Raw genomic sequence first — 25,144 nt, forward strand, 5'->3', positions numbered from 1 at the left:
ATGATAAATAACTTTCATCCACATAACTCATTTAACATTATTATTTATTAGACATCACGAACAGCAGGCTTTGATGAAATTTTGACCTTACTTTCTTAGAGTGGCATGCTGTGGTCTTTCAAAAATAAATGCTCACAGACAGGATAGAAAAATAAATAAATACTGTGTTAAAATCAGTTAGTCTTTCTTTTCTTGCTGTTTCCTTTTCTCTCTCCTTATCTCTTTCCTGCTCTCTTTCTTTCCTTGTTCTGTATGTGTGAATAAGTGTGTCTTTAAAGCAATGCAGCGTAACTTATTGACTGTGACAGCCCACCCTGCATGGTCCATAGGAGTCCAGTATACACTTGCAAGTCTGCCTGCCAAAAACTCCATCTGCCTTTGCTCGACCAGTGCCACTGTAGTTCGTATCCGTTATCCATTATGCCTATGCTGCTATCTGTGATGATTCCTGGTCAACCGTGCCAACTGATGCTGAGAGCTATATTTACAAACAGCTGTTGTTAGAGGTAAAACACCTCATTCAGAGAAGTAACACAGGTTGAGGACAAGTCATATTTCATTTCACACAGAACAAGAAGGAATTTTGATTTTTGGTCAAGGGGTTCGATTTAGTGAGATTTATTTTTACAAAGCTTTATGTTATACACACACACAGCTCCATAAGCAGGCAAACATATGAGAAACAGAAATCTCACATAAAGTCGATAAGCTATATTTGAATTAAAAGTGATTTCAGAAATTGAATTGTTTAAAAAACATCATTTCAAATACTGTATATTATTAGGACATATTATTTCCCCAATGCCATTTTTCAGTTTAATCATACACATTAGCATATTATCTGAAATACATTACAAAAAAGACTCATTTTAGTGACTTTTTAGTAATTTTTATTTTTTCAAATCTTGTTCTCAATAATATTTAATTATATATTTAAATAATACAATATAAATCATATTTAATTATAATATTTAAAATCTAATTTTCTCTGCTCTGCCACTTTTAGGCTTAATATTAAGAACAAATATGACCTTTTCTGTGACTTCCATTTTCTTAAAATAAAAATCCCTAGCTAGCATGTCACCCTCTCTCCTCCTCATCTCCGAGCTGTTCACACAATCGTCCTTTATAAAGGGAAGACCAGGAAGCCTGAAAAAGTAGAGTACTTCCAGCCTCCCATTAGATTTCCCCTTTCTAGCTTGAGGTAAGCCTTGTCTCCTCTTTCCATGATCACAAGCCCAGCATTTGTGGCTGCTTCTCGTGTCACATCCTGGTCTCCGGCAAAGGCTGAGATCATCGGCCATCCGTTCAGCATCAAACTCACCTGTGAACAGGAAAATAAGTTTTCACAGCAAGTTTTCCAGTATGAATAACCTTTTGTGCAATGGAAGTTTCCATGGATGTTACAGTTCCTCATGTAACCATATATATGTCAATAAATACATTTATTTTTAAGAGCGCAAGAAAAAAATTTGCAGTATGTACCTGTATGGTTTGCCTGTTGTATGCCTTCACCACGTGGAAGTTGAAGCTGTACACTCCTCGTCTCGGAGCAAGGAAGATACTGCTCTCTTGGTCAAAATGACCACCAACGTTCACCAAGATCTGACAAAAACTGACCGATTAAACAGAGCAAATCTACTTTCAAGTATTTTAATGTGTAAAGACTGCTTACCTGGTCAAAATAGATGATCATGGTGCGATTGCTCATGTCTGTGGGCTCATGGTTGGTTTGCCGTGTAGCGGAGAAGGCCACACGGCCGGTACCTGAACGCACAGACATCCCCAACGCATTACCTGCTGGTTCCGAAGAGGGTGTGGAGTCACAGACCACCAGGCATTTACCCTCCAGTACTATGGGCTCCGTGTCATTTTGCCCTCTGACCACTAGAGGGCCGATTAGCAGAAGCGTAGCTAGTATTAGCATTGGCAACCCAGAGCTGGGCAGCATTGTCTTATTATTTCAGCTTGTGATATCTCAGATGAAATCAGGTGCAAGTGTTTCCTAAAATTTGATCAAGTAGGCCGTCTTCTGGAAACCGAGGAAAAATAAGTGAAGGATCCTCAAAATCTGTGAAATTGTGTGCTATTGTAAAAGTTATAGATCTTTAAATCCTTGGTTCTGTCTTTCACACTCACTTGCTCTTTTACTCTCTCTCTGTCTCTCTCGTGCTATTTTGTCGTCACCCTCCTGTCTGTCACAGTTTTCCCGAAGAAGAGCTACTTCTGTGCTTGTTAAATTGCCTGTAGGGGACCAAAGGCAAGGACACTTAAAGGTTTCTCACCATCCTGAAAAAAATCCATCATCATAGCCAACCTGTGAGAAGACAAAGAGAGAGGGAGAGGATAAGAGGAGCTCTGCAAGCCAACAGGTATGCTTGTGTGGGGGAGGAGGAAGAGGAGCAGTGAAGGATGAAGATCATGAGGTAACACTTTGGATCTCTTTCAGCTGAGGGGAGCAGCATCCAGGAGAGAGTGAGAACAAGAGAGAGAAAAAAGAACAACTCCACTGAGAGACCATCTGTCTTTAACACGCTCTCACTTCCCTCCTGACGTTCCACAACACGCAGGACCTCTCTCCCCTACGCAGATCCTCTATCACTCTCTCCTTTGCTGGTGCTTATTGGCCGAACGTCCTCTCTCTCCTCAGTGCCTTGGCACGCTAAAACGGCTACAATATGCAAAGTCCTGAAACCCAAGTATGTACATCTCGGAATTTGAAGATACAGTATGTCTATATCAGGTCTTAAGTGGCACAACTAACCACATTAATTTACTATTCAAGTCATGTTTATAGTCTTTATGAAGCAATGACATTTACAAAGGTCAGCTTTCTTTGCGTCTGGTCTTTAGTGAAACCTCAGTGTTTGTGCGCTTTTAAATAAGAACTAATTCTGCTCAGTGCTGTCCTTGAATGCCTCCACTCCTTTCACAAGGCAATAGCTTTATTTTCTTCACAAAACTTCACTCTCCCCAAATTTTAACACATTATTTATAAACATTTTATAATAACTTTAGGTTATTTAAAATCTTTTTAAAGCACTAACCTAACTCCAAAAAATCTTAATCAGCATTTTGCTTTGTTTCCATGTAAAAAAATATCTAAATATCCTTTATTATTATTATTATTATCCTTTATATATCCTTTAAATAAATAAAAATGTATTTCAATTTTCTTACCTTATTGTTTTTATAAAAGCATAAATCTAATAAAAAAAACAACAGATGAATTTACAAGAAAACAAGACAAAATACCTTTTTTTGTGTAATAAACAGTTTTTTTTTACTAAAGCTTCTTTCCTCTGGAGTATCATAAGATGAAATGAAGTTCTTAAGTAAGAAAAAATAGCAAAATTACCTGATTTAGTGGGCTGTCCCTCGGTTTCCCAGGTGTAATGATGCGAAGTGTGGAGAAACACTGAATCTGACAGCTTACAGATCTTCCTGTACTCATCCTGTCTCTCAAGACCCTCCCCTTCCCACCCACTCCACCAGCTTCACCTCTCTCTCTCCCTCTCTCACTTTCTCTAATAATCCATGTAATCTTTCTTTGATGTGAATAGCACGGCCAAACTGGCATTTGTAGCTGTAAATGATAGCCAACAGTCAGTAGAAAGCATATAGAAGAAAACAAGAACCTAATATGACCCAGTGTCCCACAAAACATGACTAATCCACAAGGATCATAAGCATCAAAGGGCACAAAGGATAATACAATAAAAGAAAATGTTCAGATTTCTCAAATACACAAAATACTTTGGATTTTTGAACATCACAAGAAAAAAATTAATTAATTAATTAATTAAAGAAGAGTGAACTGTGCTTATATTTTGCTTATATTTGTCATATATTTTCCCAAAGGCGGGAAAACCCTGAATGGATGGCCAGTTCATTAAAGGGCTATTTTTTAAATTGTGCGTGTATTTTAAAAACAAAGTAATGGCTGCACTGCTTTAGTAAGGATACCTGAACCTAGATGTTGAAGGAAGGGATGCCAACAGTGAGATCTCAATGGTGGTTTATCAGCTGGTGCAGGACAACTTGACAGTACATCATTTATTTTATTTTATTTTATTATATTATGTATATATATATATATATATATATTTTTTTTTTTTTTTCAATCACATGAACTGTACATAACAGCTGACAGTGCTGATTGGCTGATGGTGCATCACAATCCCAAACCCTTCACTATAGTGTCTTTCCTGAGCTGTGATGAGAAAGGCTGCTGACATGGAAAATATTCAATATTTTAAATGCATTTTAAATTGCACTTTTATGCATTTAAGAGCCTTCAAAAAAAGGGCACTGGCAATATATTCACCAAACTAAAAGGAAATATTGAGATTTATATTTTGCAAATTTTGAATATCCGTTATTGGAGAAAGATGCATTGGATCTCTGTTCCCCTTGAAATTACAGTGAAAGCATTAAGATGAAATACCTAGTGATAAAAATTTGACACTGATAAAAAAAGAAATGCTAAAATTTCTAAAAATGCTAAAAACAAAAAAACATGCTAAAAAAATCTTTGACCATGTACATATTTGGAACATTTGTTGATTCTTGAAAAATAAAGTGTATTTTTCTTCAGCCAGAGCATCATATATCCCTCAAGAAACATATAACTCTTTATAAAATAAAAATTTCAACATGACTGTCAGTTCCTGTCTTCACCCAAATCCGAGATGTAAATGCTGTCATATTTTCTTGAGGATGGTGACCCTGCTGTTCAGCTCTGGTTTGTAGAGGCCAAAGCCTAGGCAGACGGGCTGGGTGAATCTGGTGCTGAAATTGTGCAGAGGGAGCAGGGTGGATGACGAACCTACTTCTGAAAAGGTGATGGAGCCAGAATCATAGTCCAGAGTGATTGCCAAATGGTTGCCAGACATTTTTGCAGAGAGGTGGGTTTTCTTTCGGTTGTGCCAGGCAGCAAGTTTCCTGTCATGCTGCTGTGTCAGGCTCCAGGATATCTGAGTAAGATAGATAACAGAAAATCATAATGCATAGGACATAATGGATTAAAATATAAAATGGGCTAGGCCTCTGATATGAATTAAATAGAATAATAAACAAATTCAGTTTTTATATAATTTGATTTAAGATCTGTTTTCTGAGAAACATTGTACAAAAAATATATATGTGACCCCGAGCCACAAAACCAGTCAAAAGTGTCAATGTTCTGAAATTGAGATTTATACATCATCTGAAAGCTGAATAAACAAGCTTTCCATTGATGTATTTTTGGCTGAGATACAACTATTTGAAAATCTGGAATCTGAGGATGCAAAAAAGAAAAAGTAAAATATTGAGAAAATCACTTTTAAAGTTGTCCAAATGAAGTCCTTAGCAATGCATTATTACTAATAAAAGAATACGTTTTGATATATTCACAAACAGAAATTTACAAAATATCTTCATGGAACATCACCTTTACTTAATATCCTAATGATTTTTGGCATAAAAGAAAAATCGATAATTTTGACTCATACAATGTATTGTTACAAATATACCCGTGCTACTTATGACTGGTTTTGTGGTCCAGGGTCACGTATTTTAATAATTAAATACTACTACTACTACTACTAGTAGTACTACTACTAATATTTATTATTAAAATTTGGTTAAATTTGATGATTATCATTTCATTCTGCTTTCTAAATACTTAATACTAAAATTATTAGATTAAACGCTTTTTTATTCTGTCGTCACACACACACAAAATAATAAAAAGTAAAAAATTTTATGATTGTATTTTTCACATTTATATTCCAATATATATATAAAAAATATATGGGTGCATTTATATTTTAAAAAATTTGGTCACAGAGGGATCATCATATTTGGCATCAAAAAGTGTGTATTAGGGTCATAATCTACCTTGTTGCAGCCAAAGGCTGTGCCTTCTTTTGATTTTCTCCCAATACTGTGGTAGGTCACTGCTATATCCCAGAAACCCTCCACCTCCAGCTCCCAGTAATGGGTTCCTGAAGAAAATATCTGACAGGAGACCACCTGAGACCAGTGGTCAAAGCGGTCAGGATGCTCAGGGACAGACAAGCGGTTTTTGACCCTCATCACTGTCCGTAAGTCTTCAGAGATGTTTAGGAGAGGATGGGCTGAGTTTTTGTCCAGGGTTAATAGGCTGCTTACTACATAACAGAGAGACAGCCATTAGAAATGTAGCCACTAGATGGCACTATTAAACAAGGCAAATGACAAAAAAACTGAAAATATTGATTCTGTTCATGCTTAGGTTAGCTGAGAATCAATAATAAGAATTATATTACTTAAAAAATCTAAATGTGGGATCAAGGCCCATCATGGACTGTATTTATATTAATAGCCCTACTTACAGAGATCTCTCTTGAGTTCAATTAGGCAGCGCAGGGTTTCAGCTATGAATTCTCTATATTTATTTTCCACATTCTCTAAAACACGTTTCTTATCCATGCTGGGCCGAGGTGGTGTGAACAGAGGTGAGCTGAGCTCTGCCATCATCCTACAAAGAAGAATAGAGCAACTAATACAGTAAAAGATTCACACACACACTTACGCCCTAACATACAACACTCACAAATCACAAGATTATGCTATGACACTCACTAAAAAAATCACAGTTTATCTAAAGACTTACTGCGAATCCTCTGTTTGGAATACCTGTGAAAAGTTAGGATTTTAATCTCTTTAATCTAAACGACATCTGTAAAGATTCTAAATAAAACTGCATGTTTTGTACAGTCAGAGAAAGTATTCAGTAACAAAGTCTTGTGGATGCATTAAAAAGGCTAATGAGTCCATAGTCAATTAAATCTTGTATTATGCTGGTTTTGGTCTTAAACTGTCTTGCAATGCTTGTTCTAGCAAGTAATGTTGCAACAGCTATTATGAAATCAAACTGACACATGCCTTAACTGTATTATTGCAGACATCACACAACAACACACAAACAATGTTAAAAAATACATAGGTCTACATTTGATAAGAGCTTGGTATGACATATTTTACTAGAATGTATTTATTTAAATGGAATGTATTTATATAAATATAAAATAATAACTAATAAAATATCAGAATATGGTGAATGAGGCTCGATTGCATTTCATCTAGAAAATTTTAAAGTATATCCTCATACCCAGATTAGCAGGAAGGGGTCGCTCTCATCCAGCAGGGAGCCAAAGAAGCGGTGGATGCTCTCAGTTTGGTTCAGATCTTCTCTTACTCTGCTGCACTCTTCCTGCACCCTCTCCATGGCCTGCTGTCTCTCCTGCTCTGTGATTTTTATCACAGCTGACACCAGTCGGCTCACCTGAGCCTGCAGGGCTGAACCCATCTGTAACACCTGGGAGACATCACTCACAGAGGAGTCCTCCTGAAATACACACACACACACACACAGAATATGTAATGCATGCATGTTGTGTTCAGTTATGAGAACCTGTAGTCCTTATATTTCAGGTTGGGAATATTTTGTTTGATGAGATTCCAAAGAGGCTTAAACTTACTATGATGCTGCGACAAGCTTTCTGATGTTCTTGAAGCATCTTTTGACCTTGCTTTACTTTCCCTTCTGCTCTCTCAAACAGGCTCTGTAATTTGACCTATACACATTACAGAAGAAGTTATTTCCTGTGAATGTGCGAGACTTGCGCTGTACTGAAGAATAACAAAAGTGCAGTAAACGTTAAAACTGCGCTGCAAGTGTGTATGATTACGACAGTTAATTAAAATAAGATCAACTGAATAATTCAAAAGAATAAATGAAAGCAGACACTGCACATTCAAATTAAAATGCCGGGTCCACTCTTTGCATATTTGCGATGTCATAATCAATAATACATCCCACAACAGGGCTTTTTCTTAAACAACAGTATAATAGATCTAATGACTTACTTTGTATTCCTCCTCCACTTTTCTCACCCCTTTGACCCGGTGTTGAGCATGCCGTCCTTCCAAAATGCAGTCTGGGCAGACATACTCCCTATCATCCATGCAGTAATACCGGAATAACTCCTGATGGGCAGGGCACCTGCGGCGGGATACGTCCATCAGTGGCTCCACCAACAGGTGAGTGCTGTAAGCAGGACGCTGCAGATGTGGCTGCAGATGCTGCTCACACAGAGAGATCTCACATCGCAGGCAGGTCTTCACTGCAGCTTGAGCCTCATTACCCTCATCTTCCGGACAGCAGTCACATACCACCACACTCTGCTCCTCCAGGCACTGTGGGCATACAAATCTTCGCTTGCCACAGTCGGTACTCTGGCTCCAGGCCTCTTGGGCACAGGTCAGGCAAAAGCTGTGGCCACAGGGAAAGGGTTGAGCTCGATCAAATAGGTCACGACACATGGGGCATGTGTGCTCTTCCTCCATGGAGCCCACAGCAGCTGCAAATTTATTTTAAACATGTAAACAAATGTAATGTATTGTTCTAATATTTTGTAATATTTTACCAAAACAGTGAAGTTTGCGTATCCCAACCAGCCCAACACAGCTACACTGACTTAATCAATGGAATAAGTTTGGGATGATACTATACATTTTTTAATTCAATTTAATTTTTATTATATTTTATTTTTTTGAATATTTTTTATATAATTTTGTTGATGTCTGCTCCTAAAAAAGCTTCTAAATCATTTAGCCATTTACTCCCAGTGCATTAAATATGCATGACACAAATACAACAAAAAAGTGTACACACTGAAAAGTAATGACTGGTCACTCATAAGAAGTCAAATGCTACACGGATTAATACAGGCCTATTTGGCACAAACTATAAGCTCTACTATATAGTTAATCTGTCTCCTAATCAACTATTTTTAGTAAGCTGTTCCATTTGACTACTGGACAAATTAGGTAATCTCCCATGAGCCTCTACTGAAGTCATTAAATTATTATATAAAAGGTGATGTTTATTTTAATTTTTTGTAAGTTAATATGCTATAAATCAGTCTTTTGTAGGCTGATTCTTCCAAAAAGTGTAAACACTGGCTCTGTGACATTATTAGAATTAGCATTATTAGTTTTTTTGAAGTATCTGACCAGCCCACCCTAGTTACATTAACCCATCCAATGCCATGAGTTTGGAATGAGACTGTTTGATTAGCAATGGGAGATGAGAGGAGCATTTAGGAAACTGTTTCGGTCATTATTTTTGCAATTCTGTTTGGTAACACTGATCGCACAGAAATAACAAATTTGGCCCTGTAAGTTCTCCTTGCAAGCAATAACAGACCCAGGCAACTGGGAAATCAAGAGATCAACTTCTCAGTGGCTTCTTGATCTGAATGAATGTAGTTGGTTACAATTACATGGTTGGCGTTGGGATGCATAACCTATAAAACTGAAAAGGCTTACCTTTTATTGTCCTGAAGCCTTGTGTGAAGGATGATTTCATACAGAAACACAACCCAAATGTACATGTAAGTGTGTGTGTGTGTGTGCGTGCGCGTGTATGTGCGTGTGGGGCAGCTGGCTTATCCTGCAATGTCTTCTTAATCAGACTGAGTGACCTCTCAACACAGAGAACGGCTAAGCCATCACATGACCTGTCCTTTACAGAAGCAATTATGAGGTGAGTGAGTGGAGGGAAGAAATGGAAGTAAATCAATTTCAACTGGTAACTGTTTAAATTACACAGATTGCTACGTAAAATAAATCAAGATATAATATTCTGATATATATTAGATATTATGATTACAAAACACAATAAAACTGACTGTCTTTTTATTTTGTTACTCCAAGTTGTGTTCTTTTCATTTTAATACAGACAGTTCAATTAAAAAAAAAATAAAGGTGAAAAAAATGCCTGAGACTCAAACTTCCTTGTCTAAAAACCCTTGCAAAGCAGCTGCAAAGGAGTGGCACATAGTGTACTTTTCATTAGGAAGCTGACAAACCAGTTCATCAAGTGTAGAGACACATTTAGCACATGCGCAAAAACAGACAGAAAATGCTTGAAGATTTATTATTTTTAATTGTATAAAATAGAGACACCAGAGAAAGACTGAGAACTACGAAACGGGACATTGGGAGTGAGAAAAAAGGATAGATAGAAGATATTGAAGCAAACCTCAAGAACTTCAAACTGACGGTCTGTGACGCATGATGGAGGCAGGAGAGAAATCTGATCGTCCTGACAGTGAGTTTTCCTCATGTTGTACATATATGCTTAAAAGTGTGACACAAACCTATATAATATACTTTTGAACAGTTGATCAGCTAACATAAAAGTCTTCAAAATATCTTCTCTTATATCTCAAATTTGAAGAATTGAACAATTTATATACAAAGTCACTATGTATTACAGTGTTGTTCAAAGGATGAAAAAAATGTATAAACATCACTTTAGTTGTACGTGGATTTATTCCCAAGAAGTACAAATCAATATAGTGAGGCCAAAACCTTTTACTTAATACAAATGCGAAAGATCTCACTGTGGTTAAAGTGAAAGAAAAACCTAGACGTTTCCATTAAGTTTCAAAGCAACAACTTCACAATGTCTTTAAATAATGGATGTTAAGATAACTGTACAAAAGCTAATGATACAAAGCTAAGCTGGAAAACTTTGTAATCTTAAATGTGTGTAATAATGTAATTTGATTTGTCACCTAAAAGCAAACACAACAATGGGAGTGAAACTGCAGAAAATGCATTTGCTTTAATATTACAAACTGCATACATGAGCCAAATGCACATGCAAAATATACAATTTATATATTTGACCATACCTACACCTAAAACAATGATAATATGATGGGGGTAGTCGTGGCCTAATGGTTAGGGAGTTGGGCTTGTAACCTGAAGGTTGCTGGTTCGATTCTCATGCTGGCAGGAATTGAAGGTCACCTTCAATACCATGACTAAGGTGCCCTTGAGCAAGGCCCGAACCCCTAATTGCTCCCCGGGCACTGGAGCAACAGTTGCCCACTGCTCCGTGTGTGTGTGTGCACTTGGATGGGTTAAATGCAGAGCACCAATTTCGAGTATGGGTCACCATACTTGACAGTACGTCACGACTTAACTTATAATAAATTTGTTAAAGTTTGCTAACTACAAGTGATAATTACAGGTTCCTTAATTTTCTTTTGCAGATTGTCCAGCTCTTCCTGAGATAAAGGCCATTATAATAGGCAGTAAAGCAGAATACAAATGCAGTGCAGCTAATACCATTCTTGGTGAGGAATACTGTAAAGTGGGTGAAGAGATAGTCAAGAGTGAGATGAAACAGAATACAGTTCAGAACAGGTCTGTCACTTTAGTAATGACACCAGGATGGTGGAAGAGCTTCACACTGGCAGAGAGTGCAAAGTATTTAAAGATGGAACTTGTGCACAGTTTAAAACTGTGTCCTGATCCACGTGCCTTCCTTTTAGTCATCAATCTACACAAACCATTCACAAACATGCACTTAAACAGTGTGGTTGAACACATGGAGATTCTAGGTGAGCAGATCTGGAACCACACCATCGTTCTGCTCATGTATAACAACAAAGAGCAGAGAAATGCAGACAGCAAGCAGCTAATTGAGAGAGCAGGGACAGAGCTTGATATTCTAATACAAAAATGTGGAAACAGAGTTCATGTCTTCAATTATACTGACAGCAGGGGGATAAATGTACAAAAACTGTTTTATGAGATAGAGAGATTGGTAGCAGCGCATGAAGGACAGTCCTTTAAAATTGACAGCAAACTGTTTGAAGATATGGAGGAAAAGAGAAGAAATGTGAAGAAACAAGCAGAAGAGAGAGAGATTCAAGTAAAAACAAAGATGCAAACCTTGAAAGAATGTCTAAAAGGTATAATGCATCTTTTAAAATAATAGCCAACAATTTTGCATAATTAATAGAAAGTTGGAGTTATATAGGTTACATGATTCCAACTGAATATTAAGCACTCTTAATGAACTTTCATGTTCTTTCTGGCAGACAAACTTTTCCTAGAGTTAAGGATTGTCTTGATGGGTGGCAATATTGTTGGAAAGACGTCAGTGGTGAACACCATCTTAAAAAAGAAACGAACAAAGAACCTGACAAAAAAGTGTGTGATGAGCGAAGGAGAGGTTGACAAGAGTAAAGTCATTTTAATTGACACACCTGGATGGTGGCCGTACGCCTCTGTAATAGAGACTTCAGAGTCAGTCAAGCAGGAGATCATGTCAAGTGTTGCTATGTGTCCACCAGGACCTCATGCAGTTTTGCTGGTTCTGCAGTCTGGTGTCGCCTTCACTGAAGCACATAGGAGGTCTGTCAAGGAGCACATGGAGCTCCTGGGTCGAAATGTCTGGAAGCACTGTATAGTGGTGTTCACCAGGGGAGACTGGCTGGTCACTCACACTATTGAAGAGCACACTGAGAGTGAAGGAGACCCTCTGCAGTGGCTGATCAATAAATGTGGAAACAGGTATCATGTACTGAACTACATGGAGCAGGATGATAGGGAACAGGTCAGAGAGTTGATGGAGAAAGTGGAGATGATGGCCAGAGGAAACACAGATCTCCTGACGCATGTGGAAGCAGGAATGGAGGAGAGTGACAGTGGCTGCGGATCTAACTGGTCAGAGCAAGACAAGTTAGAGAGAGGAAGCTTTAATCTGGATCCCCCTTATAGTAAGTAGCCTGACAAACTTACTGTAACACAATCATTTGTTTATACAAAGTTTTATTCATTGTTATATTTCCTCCAATAGTGCAGGAAGAATACATTGCAAAATGGCTTGAAAACACAGAAATTGTGTCTGACTACAGGACCTTATCAGACTTTTCAGATGTCACACTAAATCAAGATCACTGATGTTTTCAGAGGTAAATACAAAAAAACAGAGACTGAAAAATAAAGAAAACAATTGGAGGCGTCATACCCATTCAAAGGCACGTGCCCCCTCAGATTTCTGAGCCAAGTGGATTTTGAATGCAGCTTCCAAAAGACAAAAAATAGCCGAATAATATTTTCTATATTTCATACAATCACACCAGCGTGATTAAATCGTTCAGCGCATGCAGTGTGACCGCGGTTTAAATTAAAATCTGAGTTCGTTGGCTGGCGCTGAGCGTTTTTACAGCACTGCGCATTATAACCAATCACACATGATGCTGTTGAGCTTATGAATGCAATGACCAATCAGAGGTGTTCAGATGAGTCATCGCTAAAATGCTGGTGTTTTCTTCATTCGCTCGCTGACTGAATACATCCTTCTGGCGAATTCTCTCGTCAGAAACATTAAAGTGCAAAAAATTAACACAACATAAGTGCTATTGTGGCTGCTGTGTGTCACATGACCCCCCCCCCTTATTCAAATGTTCTTTCTTATTCAAATAATTTATTATTTAAACAAAGCCAGTTAAAAATGTCTTTGAGTGTATTGTGAAAAATCTACAAACCTATTTATCTGCATAACACCTGTCATCGCTGTTGTTTCTTCATTCATCATGGTTCACATTGTAAAGTAGGTTTTGTGCCGTGTATTTGTGAATTTAAAACATTGCTTGCTAAATGTTCTAATATTAATTCTTGTCTGTTCTCCTCGCATTCCATTCGTTTCATTCATGTATCTGTTTTTTGGTGTAATTCATTAAAATAACTGTACTGAATAAAAACATACCTTGAGTGTGTTTTTCTGTGAATATTTGAGTAGAACCGAATTCTCTGATATATATAACCAGACTGGACATTTTCTGCAACTGTCATCACTATTTTAAAGGAAATATTCATGAAGCTGAGGAAGGAGAACAGTAAGATGAAGACAGATGTAGCCTATTACATGCAAGAACAAACAGGAAATGACTCTCGAGTCCTTTACTTTTGTTTAAAGTGTTTTTGAATACAGCATGGACATTGTGTAATGCTTTTATGTATGACAAATACATTTTTGCTTACGGTTTCCCTTAAACAAAACTTAAACAAAACTTAAACAAAACAGCCACCGTGCATTCCTTGTTTATGAAATAAAGTAAAAGTGAAAGTTCCTAATACAGTTCACTTGAGAGAACAGGCTAAATCAATTATTTGGTGTCTTTTTTCACTAAAGCGCCATTGAACTTTCAGTTTGTAACTCTATCCCTTGTCTTTTCTGCCTCAGTAATGGTGTTCAGTGGTGTTTATTTAAACTGACAACACATGATGGAGGCAGAAAAGAGCTCTGTTTCTTTCCTAAATGTTTAATGTTCAAATGTTCGCCACATACTGAATAGAGTTAAATATAATTTTATTTACATAATTGGTACAATATAATGAAAACATGAATAACCAAGTTGGGTCATTGCATAAAGGTTGAAAAAGTACAACAGCTCTACAAACATGGTAAACAGACTTTTATTTTAAATTATTAATATTTCTTAAAACATTCAAATTAAAATAATTTAAAATAAATTACTTGAGAAATACAAGACACATATAAGTAACACATAACAATATAAGCAATACATTTCTTTTTATTTGTACATATTCAGTATATAGAGTTTTTATAAATTGAGGTACTTAATTCCAATTTCCAAGAAGGTTTCATTTAGACACAACTTGTAATAAGGATAAATATGTGTTTAATTATCAAAGTGCGGAATGATTATGTTGTTTCAGCTCCCTTTTGATCTTTTTCAACACTTTTTGACCAAAGATGCAGTTTTGAAGTGCTCTTCCCATTTCTAAACAGGCAGTTCAATATAGACACATTAAGAAAAAAAATAAAGGTGAAAAATATTGCTTGTGATGCTAACACCCTTGTATAAAACAGTTGCAAAACTATCATGGAGGTGGAGCTTTGACTACTTGGTTCCGGGATGCTGATAAACCAGCTCATCAAGTTAATCAGTACAGACACTGTACTTTAAAATTATAAAGTAACTACTTCACAACATCTTTAGATATTAAAGATTAAGATAAATAAGTTTCTACATAAGAGTTTCTGTTTTCATACTGGTAGCAATGTCTAAACATCAATGCAAGGCAAACTACAGCATAAATATGGCCAGTGTTGTCTTTACAGAGGCTTTCAAATCAAATTGTTTTAATACTACAAACTGCATCTAATTTGACTAAACATTTGAATAATACATGTTTTCTGCTGATAAATGTTTTTTTTTTCTCCTTCAGAAATAAACATCATTATGGTAGGAAGTAAAGCAGAACATAAATGCAATGCAGCTAATACCATCCTTGGTCACAATGACTGGAAAGTGGGCAAAGAGATAGTCCAGAGTGAGAGCAAACAGAGGACAAATCAGAACAGATCTGCTACTTTGGTAATGACACCAGGATGGTGGAAGAGCTTCACACTGGCAGAGAGTGCAAAGTATTTAAAGATGGAGTTTGTGCATAGTTTAAAACTGTGTCCTGATCCACATGCCTTCCTTCTAGTCATCAATCTACACAAACCATTCACAAACATGCACTTAAACAGTGTGCTGGAACACATGGAGATTCTTGGTGAGCAGATCTGGAACCACACCATCGTTCTGCTCGTGTATAACGACAAAACACAGAGACATGCAGATTACAAGCAGCTAATTGAGAGAGCAGGGACAGAGCTTGCTACTGTAATAAAGAAATGTGGGAACAGAGTTCATGTCTTCAATTATACTGTCAGAAAGGGGAAAAATGTGGAAAAACTGTTTCATAAGATAGATAGATTGGTAGCAGGGCATGAAGGACGGTGCTTTAAAATTGACAGCAAACTGTTTGAAGATATGGAGGAAAAGAAAAGGACTGTGAAGAAACAAGCAGAAGAGAGAGAGATTCAAGTAAAAACAAAGATTCAAACCTTTAAAGAATGTCTAACAGGTATAGTGCATAAAAAATGCTCAACAGCAATTTACAATTAATAGAACATATGGAGTAGAGAGTGGTGCAGGGATGGCATCAGAACCCGAAGACTTATTTGCTGCAGGTTCCTTCAAGGTTTTTCCAATGGGGTTTTGTGACTGGGTTTTTAAATTTATGAGTAAAATAAAGCCTGTGGTAAACATAACTTGATGATACTTTCAGATTTTGTTGACAGTGACATCTAGTTACTTATTAGAAACATACATTTTCAAAGGTAAGTTTAACTGTTTCAAAATCTATGTTTTCTGTATGGGTGTGTGAAACGTCAACATATTTTTAAGTTGTTTACCACAGGCTTTATTTTACTCATAAATTGAAAAACACCATTATAAAACCCCACATAGGAAACCAGCTGCGAACTAGTCCTCCACGTTCTGATGTCATCCCTGCATCACTCTATTATGTGCTCTAATGTTATGCTGTTTATGAACTCTCTCTTTTTTCCTAGCAGAGAAAAGTTATGATTTTCCAGAATTAAGGATTGTCTTGATGGGTGGCAATCTTGCTGGATAGACCTCAGTGATGAACACCATCCTGAAAATCAAACAAGAGGTCAGAATGTCTAAAACATCTTTGAAGAGAGAGGGAGAGGTTGACAAGAGAAAAGTCATTTTAATTGACACACCTGGATGGTGGCCGTACGCGTCTGTAAAGGAGACTTCAGAGTCAGTCAAGCAGGAGATCTTGTCAAGTGTTGCTATGTGTCCACCAGGACCTCATGCAGTTTTGCTGGTTCTGGAGTCTGGTGCTGCCTTCACTGAAGCACATAGGAGGTCTGTCAAGCAGCACATGGAGCTCCTGGGTCGAAATGTCTGGAAGCACTGTATAGTGGTGTTCACCAGGGGAGACTGGCTGGGGACATCCACTATTGAAGAACACATTGAGAGTGAAGGAGAGAATCTGCAGTGGCTGATTAATAAATGTGGAAACAGGTATCATGTACTAAACAACAACAATCAGTGGTGTGATAAGAAACAGGTCAAAGAGTTGATGGAGAAAGTGGAGATGATGGCCAGAGAAAACACAGATCTCCTGACACATGTGGAAGCAGGAATGGAGGAGAGTGACAGTGGCTGCGGATCTAACTGGTCAGAGCAAGACAAGTTAGAGAGAGGAAGCTTTAATCTGGATCCACCTCACAGTAAATAGCCTGAAAAAAACTTCTTTAAAAATGATTTGATTACTGTCAGTCAGTAAAACATGTTTATACAAAGTTTTATTAATTGTTACATTTCTCCCAATAGTGCATGGAGAATACATTACAAAATGGCTTGAAAACACAGAAACTATGTCTGACTACATGACCTTATCAGACTTTTCAGAAGATGTCACACTAAATCAAGATTACTGAGGTAAATACAGAAAACAGAAATTGAAAAATAAAGAAAACAATTACAGTGCATCCACTACATTTATACACGCATACAACTAAATAATAATTTAATTGCAATACATTTTGTTTTAAATTGTAAAACATGTTTATAAAAAGTTTTATTAATTATCATATTTCTTCCCACAGTGCCTGAAAACCAAGTTAAGAAATGACTTGAAAACAAACTGCAATTAACTTCAGGACCTTATCAGAGGACATTTCAGAGAATGTCACACAAAGTCAAGATCACTGATGGTTTGCAGATGCAAATACAAAAAAAACAGAAAGAGAAAAATAAAGAAAGCAATAGCATTTCATGCAATACTTTTAAATATTTTGTACAACAAAGTAACGACAGCAGGATGGTAACTTGTTCACTTGCATATAAGATTTCTTTTAAATTGTAAATATGAGCTTGACTTTTGTAATCAGCTTTACTATTTATACCATCAGGTTATCTTCATGTCAGATCTACTCATATTGATGAGTACACCAATGAGTCTACAAACTTATTTACTTGCGTTATGTGTAATCACTGTTGTTTCTTCATCCATTTCTTTCAGTCATTCTAACACCAAACCTGTTTGTTAAAATATACAGTAAGCTACATAAATAGAGCTATTGAAATTGACATTATGATGCATAACCTGTAACTTAAACCACAGAACCACATCATTTTTTTAATATTCTATATAATATTTTATTTTCTCTTTTTACGTTTAATTTCCACATTGCCATGCGAATAGCGTGTGAATTTAGTGGCCACTCCTACTCATGAAAAGCTGTTATGACGTAAACAATGTTAAATGTGGATTCACTGTTTAAAGTGCTCTGACAAAACAAATCCACTCAGCCTCAGCAGGGAAATATTTCTATTATGCTGGTTATATAACATTATTTATGAACAACACTGTTTTAGTTTTAGGTTCCTGAGAATACAAATACACTCAGTAAAGCCTGAGAAATCTATGGTCTGTTTATGTTGTTACTTCAAGTTTTTAAGTGTTCTAAAAACTTGAAGTAACTTGAAGTTCTTTTCATTTCAATACAGAGTTAAATTAGCAAGGTGAAGGTGAAAAATGCTTGTGACTCAAATATCCTTGTCTAAAACCCTTGCAAAGCAATCATAGGGGTGGAGCTCTCAGTATTTCTCATCAGGAAGCTGATAAACCAGTGCATCAAGTGCAGAGGCACATTTATTACATGCACAAATACAGACAGAAAATGTTTTTAGATTCATTATTTATTTGTATAAAAGGGGGGAAAACGAGAAAGAATGAGAACTGAGAAAAAAGGAGATTAAAAGTGATAAAAACAGGAAAGAGAGAAAGAAGATATTGAAGCAAATTTGAAGAACTTCACACTGATAGTCTGTGACGCATGATGGAGGCAGGAGAGGACTCTGATCGCCATGAAAGTGAGTTGTTGTAATATTGTGCATAAATGTTTAAACATTTGACTTAACCATATATTTTTAGACAGTGGAAAGTATCTGATATCTTTAAAAAACTATTTATAACATCACTATGTATGTTGTTCAAATAAGGCTGAAAACAAGTATATACATCACCTGGCACGTCATAGATTTATTTATTCTCAAAGATTTATTTCCAATAAACACAACTAAAACCAAAACTTTTAACTTCATTGAAATGTGAGAGAGCTCAATGTACTCACAGTAAAGGTAAAGCCTAGATTCATCAAGTTTAAAAGCAGCAACTTTACAATTCCCTTAGATCATGGATGTTACAATAAATGTTTTTTATACAGTTTTCATTTTTACAAAACTAAGCTGGAAAACTTTGTAACCTACAAAGTATTTAAGAATGTCACACGATTTGCCACCTATAAAAGTAAACTCAAAACAACAAAACTACAGCATTAAATGTGGCCATTGTTGTGTATTTGCAAAGTCTTTGAAAATGCATTTGCTGTAATACTGTGAACCATAAGCACGAACCACATGCAAAGTATGCAATCTGCACAATTGACTACATCTGAAATATGATACTTAATTTGTTAAGGTTTGCTAACTACACGTGATAATTACAGGTTCCTTGAATTTCTCCTGCAGATTTTCCAGCTCTTCGTAAGATAAAGGCCATTATAATAGGCTGTAAAGCAGAGTACAAACGTAGTGCAGCTAAAACCATTTTTGGTCAGAATGACTGTAAAGTGAGAAACGAGATAGTCCAGAATCAGAAATTTTCCCCAGAGTTAAGGATTGTCTTAATGGGTGGCAATATTGTTGGGAAGACCTCAGTGGTGAATACCATCTTAAAAATAAAACAAGAGAAGAGCGTGACAAGAAAGTGTGTGATGAAAGAGGGAGAGGTTGACAAGAGTAAAGTCATTTTATTTGACACACCTGGATGGTGGCCGTACGCGTCTGTAATAGAGACTTCAGAGTCAGTCAAGCAGGAGATCTGTGCCACATATTTGTGAAATAAAATCATTCTTTGCTAATTGTTCCAATATTAATTCTTGTCTGTCTTGTCCCAATCAATTCTGTATCAATGTTAAATAAATGCTATGGCTAAAAACAGTGAGTGTGTTTATATGTGCACATGTGTTGGGTACAACAGTGTTCATGAGGCTGATTTAAGTGGCTTTAAGTGTTTTATAACGTGATATTTTACATATATATCATGGAGATTAAGTTGTAAAATGTCAAGGTGATTCTCTGCATTAAACATAACGATGCATAAGTTTTAAGCTGTTTTATGCTGTAGATGTATAAAAATACATTTCATTAATTAATTTAATCAAGATGTAACTGTGTGCCTTAGTCAGGTTTTGTATCCATGACAATTTTTTACCTAATTAATTTATTTAATTAATTTTGATTTCCCTCCAACAGAATTTACAATTTGAAAATATTTTGTCAGGCTGTTTTCTTGTTTATGAAGTAAAACTAAACTGAAAGTTCATAATGCAAGCACATCACACTTGAGAGAACAGGGTAAAGAACAAATTATTTGGTGTCTTTATGGTTATTTATTTTTCATGTTTAACAAAAACAGTTTAATAGTTATGGGTGGAGTTTGTACTTGGGATTTTCGAGAGATTGATAAACCAGAACATCAAGTTAAACAGGCCAGAGACACATTTACAAACATGCGCAATAACAAACTGAAAGTATCTGAAATCATTATCCAAATACAGGACACAGAGAGAAAGCAGAGCTAAAAAAGAAAAGTGGGGTGAAAACAAAGAAAAGAGAAAAAATTCAGTGAAGAGTGCAGCCAGATCTTTTGTGATCATTTATACTGACGGCCTGCAACACATGATGGAAGAAGAAGGGGGCTCAGATCGTAATTACGGTGAGTTCCTTTTCTTTAAATGTTAAACATTTCAGGTTTAAATGTTTGCCACAAAACCAGTTAAATACTTTTTGGATGGTTTGACAAAGTATCATGAAAACATATGTAACACAGTTGAGTCATTGCAAAAATACTGAAAGAGTGCAACATCTTATCAAGCATAACAGACTAAAAATATGTTTTAAATAACTGCAAAACCTTCTACCTGAAATATTAGCTATCTTAAGTAATTTTTGTTTGGGCAAATAATATTAAGAGATAATATGTATATGCATATGCATTATATATAAGCTTCCAGTTATACCATGACATTTTTATTTGGTTTTAACTTAACTCAATTAAGCACCCTTTCAAAAGGTAGCCTACTAATGCATACCATTATGGGTGGGGTACAAAGGTACCTTCTGAAAAGACACCACAGTGACAGGTTTTGTACCTAAGTGTGAATGATAAATATTATTTAATTATCACAGTGTTCAGTGTTTATGTATGTGGAATGGTTGTATCATGGCGCACACAAGTTACTTGCAACAAAAGAACATGAACCACAAAAATGTTGTTTGGTTAGGACAACCTTTGCAATAAAATGTATTTTGAATGGTAACACTGATAAAACAGCAGCAGCAATGTGAACAGATTCCACTGCAAACTATTTCAGAGCTACCAATTTTGCAGGTGTCATAGGAATTTTAGAACAAATAGCCTCCATTAAAAAGTCACCAGACTTTTAAAATGAATTACTTATTAACTGAAAGTAAGAATTAAATTCATCTTATTTTATTCCCAGCAAGTACAAATCAGTATTGTGATTTGTGAGGCTAAACATTTTTACTTCATAATGCAAGAGATCTGATTGCGGTTACAGTGAAAGTAAAACCTAGGAGGTTTCAACTAATTTACAATGGCATACATATAGGAGGATAAGATAATTAATGTTTCTTGTAACCTTGTAATATTGTCAAATTTAAGTAGTAATGTCATCTGACTTTCCACCTGATAGCAAACTCAAAATAACAAAGCAGGGCAAACTAGACCATTAAATGTGTCAATAGTTTTGTATTGACAGAGGTAATTGCTTACTACAAATAAAAATATATATGTAAAAAAAAAAACCTAACACTAGCTTCTCTATTCTTTTTTAATTCTATTTCTTTTTTTATTTATTATACAATAAACAAAAGCAAAAAAGGCCTCTAGCACTAGCATGCTCTATTCTTTTTCTATTCTATCGGTTTTCTTTTTATTTAGTATATAATTTAAGAAAAACCTTGCTATGTGTACTGCGTTAAGCTAACTGAGACTTGTTATATCACTTGCATATCATTGCTCTTTTGTTGATTTTGATTGCTTCCATTGTCCTCATTTGTAATTCGCTTTGGATAAAAGTGTCTGCTAAATGACTAAATGTAATGTAATGTAAATAAAGGAACCACATGCACTATCAGACTACACAGTCTACACATAATTTTTTAAACAATGTTAAAATGTTAAACTGAAAAAAGATTATTACAGATGCATGTACTTTCTTTTGCAGACTGTGCAACTTTCTCAGAGATGAAGGTCATTATAATAGGCAGTAAATCGGACCTTAAATGCACTGCAGCTAACACTATCCTTGGTCATATTGACTGGAAAGTGGGCAAAGAGATAATCAAGAGTGAAATGAAACAGAGGACAAATCAGAACAGGTCTGTTACTTTAGTAATGACACCAGGATGGTGGAAGAGCTTCACACTGGCAGAGAGTGCAAAGTATATACAGATGGAGTTTGTGCATAGTTTAAAACTGTGTCCTGCTCCACATGCCTTCCTTCTAGTTATCAATCTACATGAATCATTCACAGACATGCATCTAAACAGTGTTCTGGAACACATGGAGATTCTTGGTGAGCAGATCTGGAACCACACCGTCGTTCTGCTCATGTATGTCAACACAGAGCAAAGAGATGCAGATTGCAAGCAGCTAATTGAGAGAGCAGGGACAGAGCTTGATGCTCTAATACAAAAGTGTGGGAACAGAGTTCATGTTTTCAACTATACTGACAGCAGGGGGATAAATGTACAAAAACTGTTTCATGAGACAGAGAGATTGGTAGCCGAGCACGAAGGACAGTGCTTTAAAAATTGACAGCAAACTTTTTGAGGAAATGGAGGAAAAGAGAAGGGCAGTAAAGAAACAAGCAGAAGAGAGAGAAATTCAAGTAAAAACAAAGATGCAAACCTTGAAACAACATCTAGCAGGTATAGTGCATCTTTGGTTTAAGAAAATGTTTGACAGCATTGTAGAATTAATAGAACAACTTTAATTATATAAGTTATATAATGTAACTCCAGCTGCATGCTAAGCACTGTTCATGTTCTTTCTGGCAGAATTTTTTTTTCCAGAGTTAAGGATTGTCTTGATGGGTAGCAGAATTGTTGGGAAGACCTCATTGGCGAATACCATCCTGAAAAAAACACAAAAGGAGAACAGGGCCAAAAAGTGTGTGATGAAAGAGGGAGAGGTTGACAAGAGAAAAGTCATTTTAATTGACACACCTGGATGGTGGCCGTACGCGTCTGTAATAGAGACTTCAGAGTCAGTCAAGCAGGAGATCATGTCAAGTGTTGCTATGTGTTCACCAGGACCTCATGCAGTTTTGCTGGTTCTGCAGTCTGGTGTCGCCTTCAGTAAGGCGTATTTAAGGTCTGTCAAGGAGCACATGGAGCTCCTGGGTCGAAATGTCTGGAAGTACTGTATAGTGGTGTTCACCAGGGGAGACTGGATGGGGACATCCACTATTGAAGAGCACATTGAGAGTGAAGGAGAAGCTCTGCAGTGGCTGATCAATGAATGTGGAAACAGGTACCATATTCTTAACAACATGGAGCAGGATGATAGGGAACAGGTCAGAGAGTTGATGGAGAAAGTGGAGATGATGGCCAGAGAAAACACAGATCTCCTGACACATGTGGAAGCAGTGATGGAGACTGACAGTAGTCTGGGATATGGGTCAGAGCAAGACAAGTCAGAGAGAAGAAGCTTAAAGCTGGATCCACCTTATAGTAAGTAGCCTGACAAACTCCCTGCTGATCAATGATTTTTTTGTCTATTTCTAAAACAGCTAAACGAGCAGCAAATCTTCAACTGTACTCATTGTACAGTTTCTAGTAATGATCCTAAATAAATGTATTCTCTCTAACGCTTATAAAAAGGTTTTGCAATAAAAACATGTTATACTCAGTTTTCATAATAATCAAATTTCTTTATGTAGTGGGCAACGGCGACAAGACTACGCAATGGCTTGAAAATCCAGCTAATGTGTTCAACTATAGAAGCTCATCAGAATTTTCAGAGGATGTCACACAAAGTTAATGGCACTGATGGCTTGCAGAGGTAAATAATCAATAACAACACAGCTATTTATTAGCAAGTGACTATTTGTATGAATTTCTCCTTGAAAATACTTTTGTTAGTGCAGTTTCTTTTGTAAGACTTTTGTTAGTGCAAATCTTTGAAATTAGACCAGCCTTCAAAGATAACAAGAGTGTGTGCGTGAAATAAGTTAAATGTGATTATATTTTTATAATACAGATTTTGGTTTATTTTTTCTTTCATTAGTATGCACTCATTTTCCACACTCATATGTATAGCCAAGTAATGAAAGCAGTTTAAACTTTTAAAATGAATTCTGTAATTTTCCTTATTTATACCATCATGACAGATCTGGTTGTAATAATCAGACACCTCTCTTGCTCAAAACTGCATTATTGATTGATAATAGCTTGTGTGTGAGTATGTATTTGCTTTAATACTGTACATTTATATATTTTTCTCTTATCATTTGTTTTCAAACTAAGCCAGGAAACAAAGAAAATGTTAATGCTAGATTTCATTTGCAAAATTGACAAATGTGTTTACATCCTGTATGTTAATCCATAATTTTTCAGATGGTAAAGGAAGATTAGTTTCACATCTGTGCCATACATCTGTGATCTGAAATCATAAATGATCTGATAATAATCTTGTCTGTTCCTTTCCCATTCCATTTAATTCTGATGCCTTGATGTATCAGCAGTAATCAAATGCATTTTTGCTACTAATAAAAACATGCATTTAAAACATTTTAAGCTATTATTTCATTTTAAGTTGGCAAAAAGTAATTTCAAATTATTTTGTAGCATTTTTCACAAAACATAGTTAAAGTATATTACACTACCAGATGTAATACAAGTTGTCTAAAGGCTTTCCTAGATGATAGTTTTATCTTTCTGCTTGCAAACATTGTTGTGCTGTTTTATTTTTAAAACAGCCACAACCTCCAACACCCTGAAATACCGCATTTCTTCTTCAGATGAAACAATCTCCTGACCTGAATATATGACATTCCTTTGTGATGTGTGAAACATCTTCGTATGAGGAGTCCTTGCCAAGGCAGAAATAAAAACAGCATTTCTGAAAATTATAATAATAGGCTAGCAGTTTTTTTTTTGTATTTATCTTTATTATTTAACACCAAACACCACTTTTTTTTAAAGGCCACATAATTAGAGCAGTTTAGTGATAGGCTGTCCTAGAAGATTTTTCCATGGGCTCCTTGGTAATTTCATAAGGATTTTTAAATGTAGGCTATCAGTTTTGGGTTTCTGAA

The 25,144-nt window shown here is 36.1% G+C and overlaps 3 protein-coding genes across 3 annotated transcripts; 1 reads left to right on the forward strand and 2 right to left on the reverse strand.

The window, feature by feature from the left end:
• Positions 1 to 58: 58 nt before the first annotated feature.
• Positions 59 to 3,455, reverse strand: cbln12 (cerebellin 12). The gene is made up of 5 exons (XM_058745079.1): positions 3,359 to 3,455; positions 2,140 to 2,317; positions 1,676 to 2,032; positions 1,486 to 1,605; positions 59 to 1,324 (listed from the first exon to the last, which is right to left on the reverse strand). Exons 3-5 carry the CDS (start codon positions 1,949 to 1,951, stop codon positions 1,127 to 1,129), a joined length of 594 nt encoding a protein of 197 aa, XP_058601062.1. The 5' UTR covers positions 1,952 to 2,032; positions 2,140 to 2,317; positions 3,359 to 3,455; the 3' UTR covers positions 59 to 1,126.
• A 713-nt stretch (positions 3,456 to 4,168) lies between these two features.
• Positions 4,169 to 9,400, reverse strand: trim110 (tripartite motif containing 110). The gene is made up of 8 exons (XM_058757733.1): positions 9,361 to 9,400; positions 7,897 to 8,390; positions 7,509 to 7,604; positions 7,139 to 7,375; positions 6,641 to 6,663; positions 6,360 to 6,505; positions 5,884 to 6,155; positions 4,169 to 4,976 (listed from the first exon to the last, which is right to left on the reverse strand). The coding sequence occupies exons 1-8, from the start codon at positions 9,398 to 9,400 to the stop codon at positions 4,704 to 4,706; spliced, it is 1,581 nt and encodes a 526-aa protein (XP_058613716.1). The 3' UTR covers positions 4,169 to 4,703.
• Positions 9,401 to 9,921: 521 nt separating this feature from the next.
• Positions 9,922 to 24,864, forward strand: LOC131528526 (GTPase IMAP family member 8-like). The gene is made up of 10 exons (XM_058757745.1): positions 9,922 to 10,144; positions 11,097 to 11,801; positions 11,931 to 12,611; positions 15,091 to 15,737; positions 16,333 to 16,960; positions 17,064 to 17,171; positions 17,339 to 20,514; positions 22,049 to 22,754; positions 22,884 to 23,558; positions 23,768 to 24,864. Exons 1-6 carry the CDS (start codon positions 10,108 to 10,110, stop codon positions 17,168 to 17,170), a joined length of 2,805 nt encoding a protein of 934 aa, XP_058613728.1. The 5' UTR covers positions 9,922 to 10,107; the 3' UTR covers position 17,171; positions 17,339 to 20,514; positions 22,049 to 22,754; positions 22,884 to 23,558; positions 23,768 to 24,864.
• Positions 24,865 to 25,144: the final 280 nt, after the last annotated feature.

The sequence above is a fragment of the Onychostoma macrolepis genome, chromosome 02, assembly GCF_012432095.1.
Source record: "Onychostoma macrolepis isolate SWU-2019 chromosome 02, ASM1243209v1, whole genome shotgun sequence".
Lineage (NCBI taxonomy): Eukaryota > Metazoa > Chordata > Actinopteri > Cypriniformes > Cyprinidae > Onychostoma > Onychostoma macrolepis.

Coding starts and splice junctions, on each gene's coding strand:
- cbln12 (XM_058745079.1), bottom strand. CDS start 1,951: ATGCTGCCCAGCTCTGGGTTGCCAATGCTAATACTAGCTACGCTTCTG. Junction 1,606..1,675: donor TGATCATCTATTTTGACCAG/GTAAGCAGTCTT, acceptor AGTTTTTGTCAG/ATCTTGGTGAACGTTGGTGG. Junction 1,325..1,485: donor ACAACAGGCAAACCATACAG/GTACATACTGCA, acceptor TCCTGTTCACAG/GTGAGTTTGATGCTGAACGG.
- trim110 (XM_058757733.1), bottom strand. CDS start 9,400: ATGAAATCATCCTTCACACAAGGCTTCAGGACAATAAAAG. Junction 7,605..7,896: donor AAGTGGAGGAGGAATACAAA/GTAAGTCATTAG, acceptor TAATGTGTATAG/GTCAAATTACAGAGCCTGTT. Junction 6,664..7,138: donor ACCCCTTCCTGCTAATCTGG/GTATGAGGATAT, acceptor AACTTTTCACAG/GTATTCCAAACAGAGGATTC.
- LOC131528526 (XM_058757745.1), top strand. CDS start 10,108: ATGATGGAGGCAGGAGAGAAATCTGATCGTCCTGACA. Junction 12,612..15,090: donor TAATCTGGATCCCCCTTATA/GTAAGTAGCCTG, acceptor TTTCTCCTTCAG/AAATAAACATCATTATGGTA. Junction 15,738..16,332: donor CAGAAGAGAGAGAGATTCAA/GTAAAAACAAAG, acceptor CTTGCTGGATAG/ACCTCAGTGATGAACACCAT.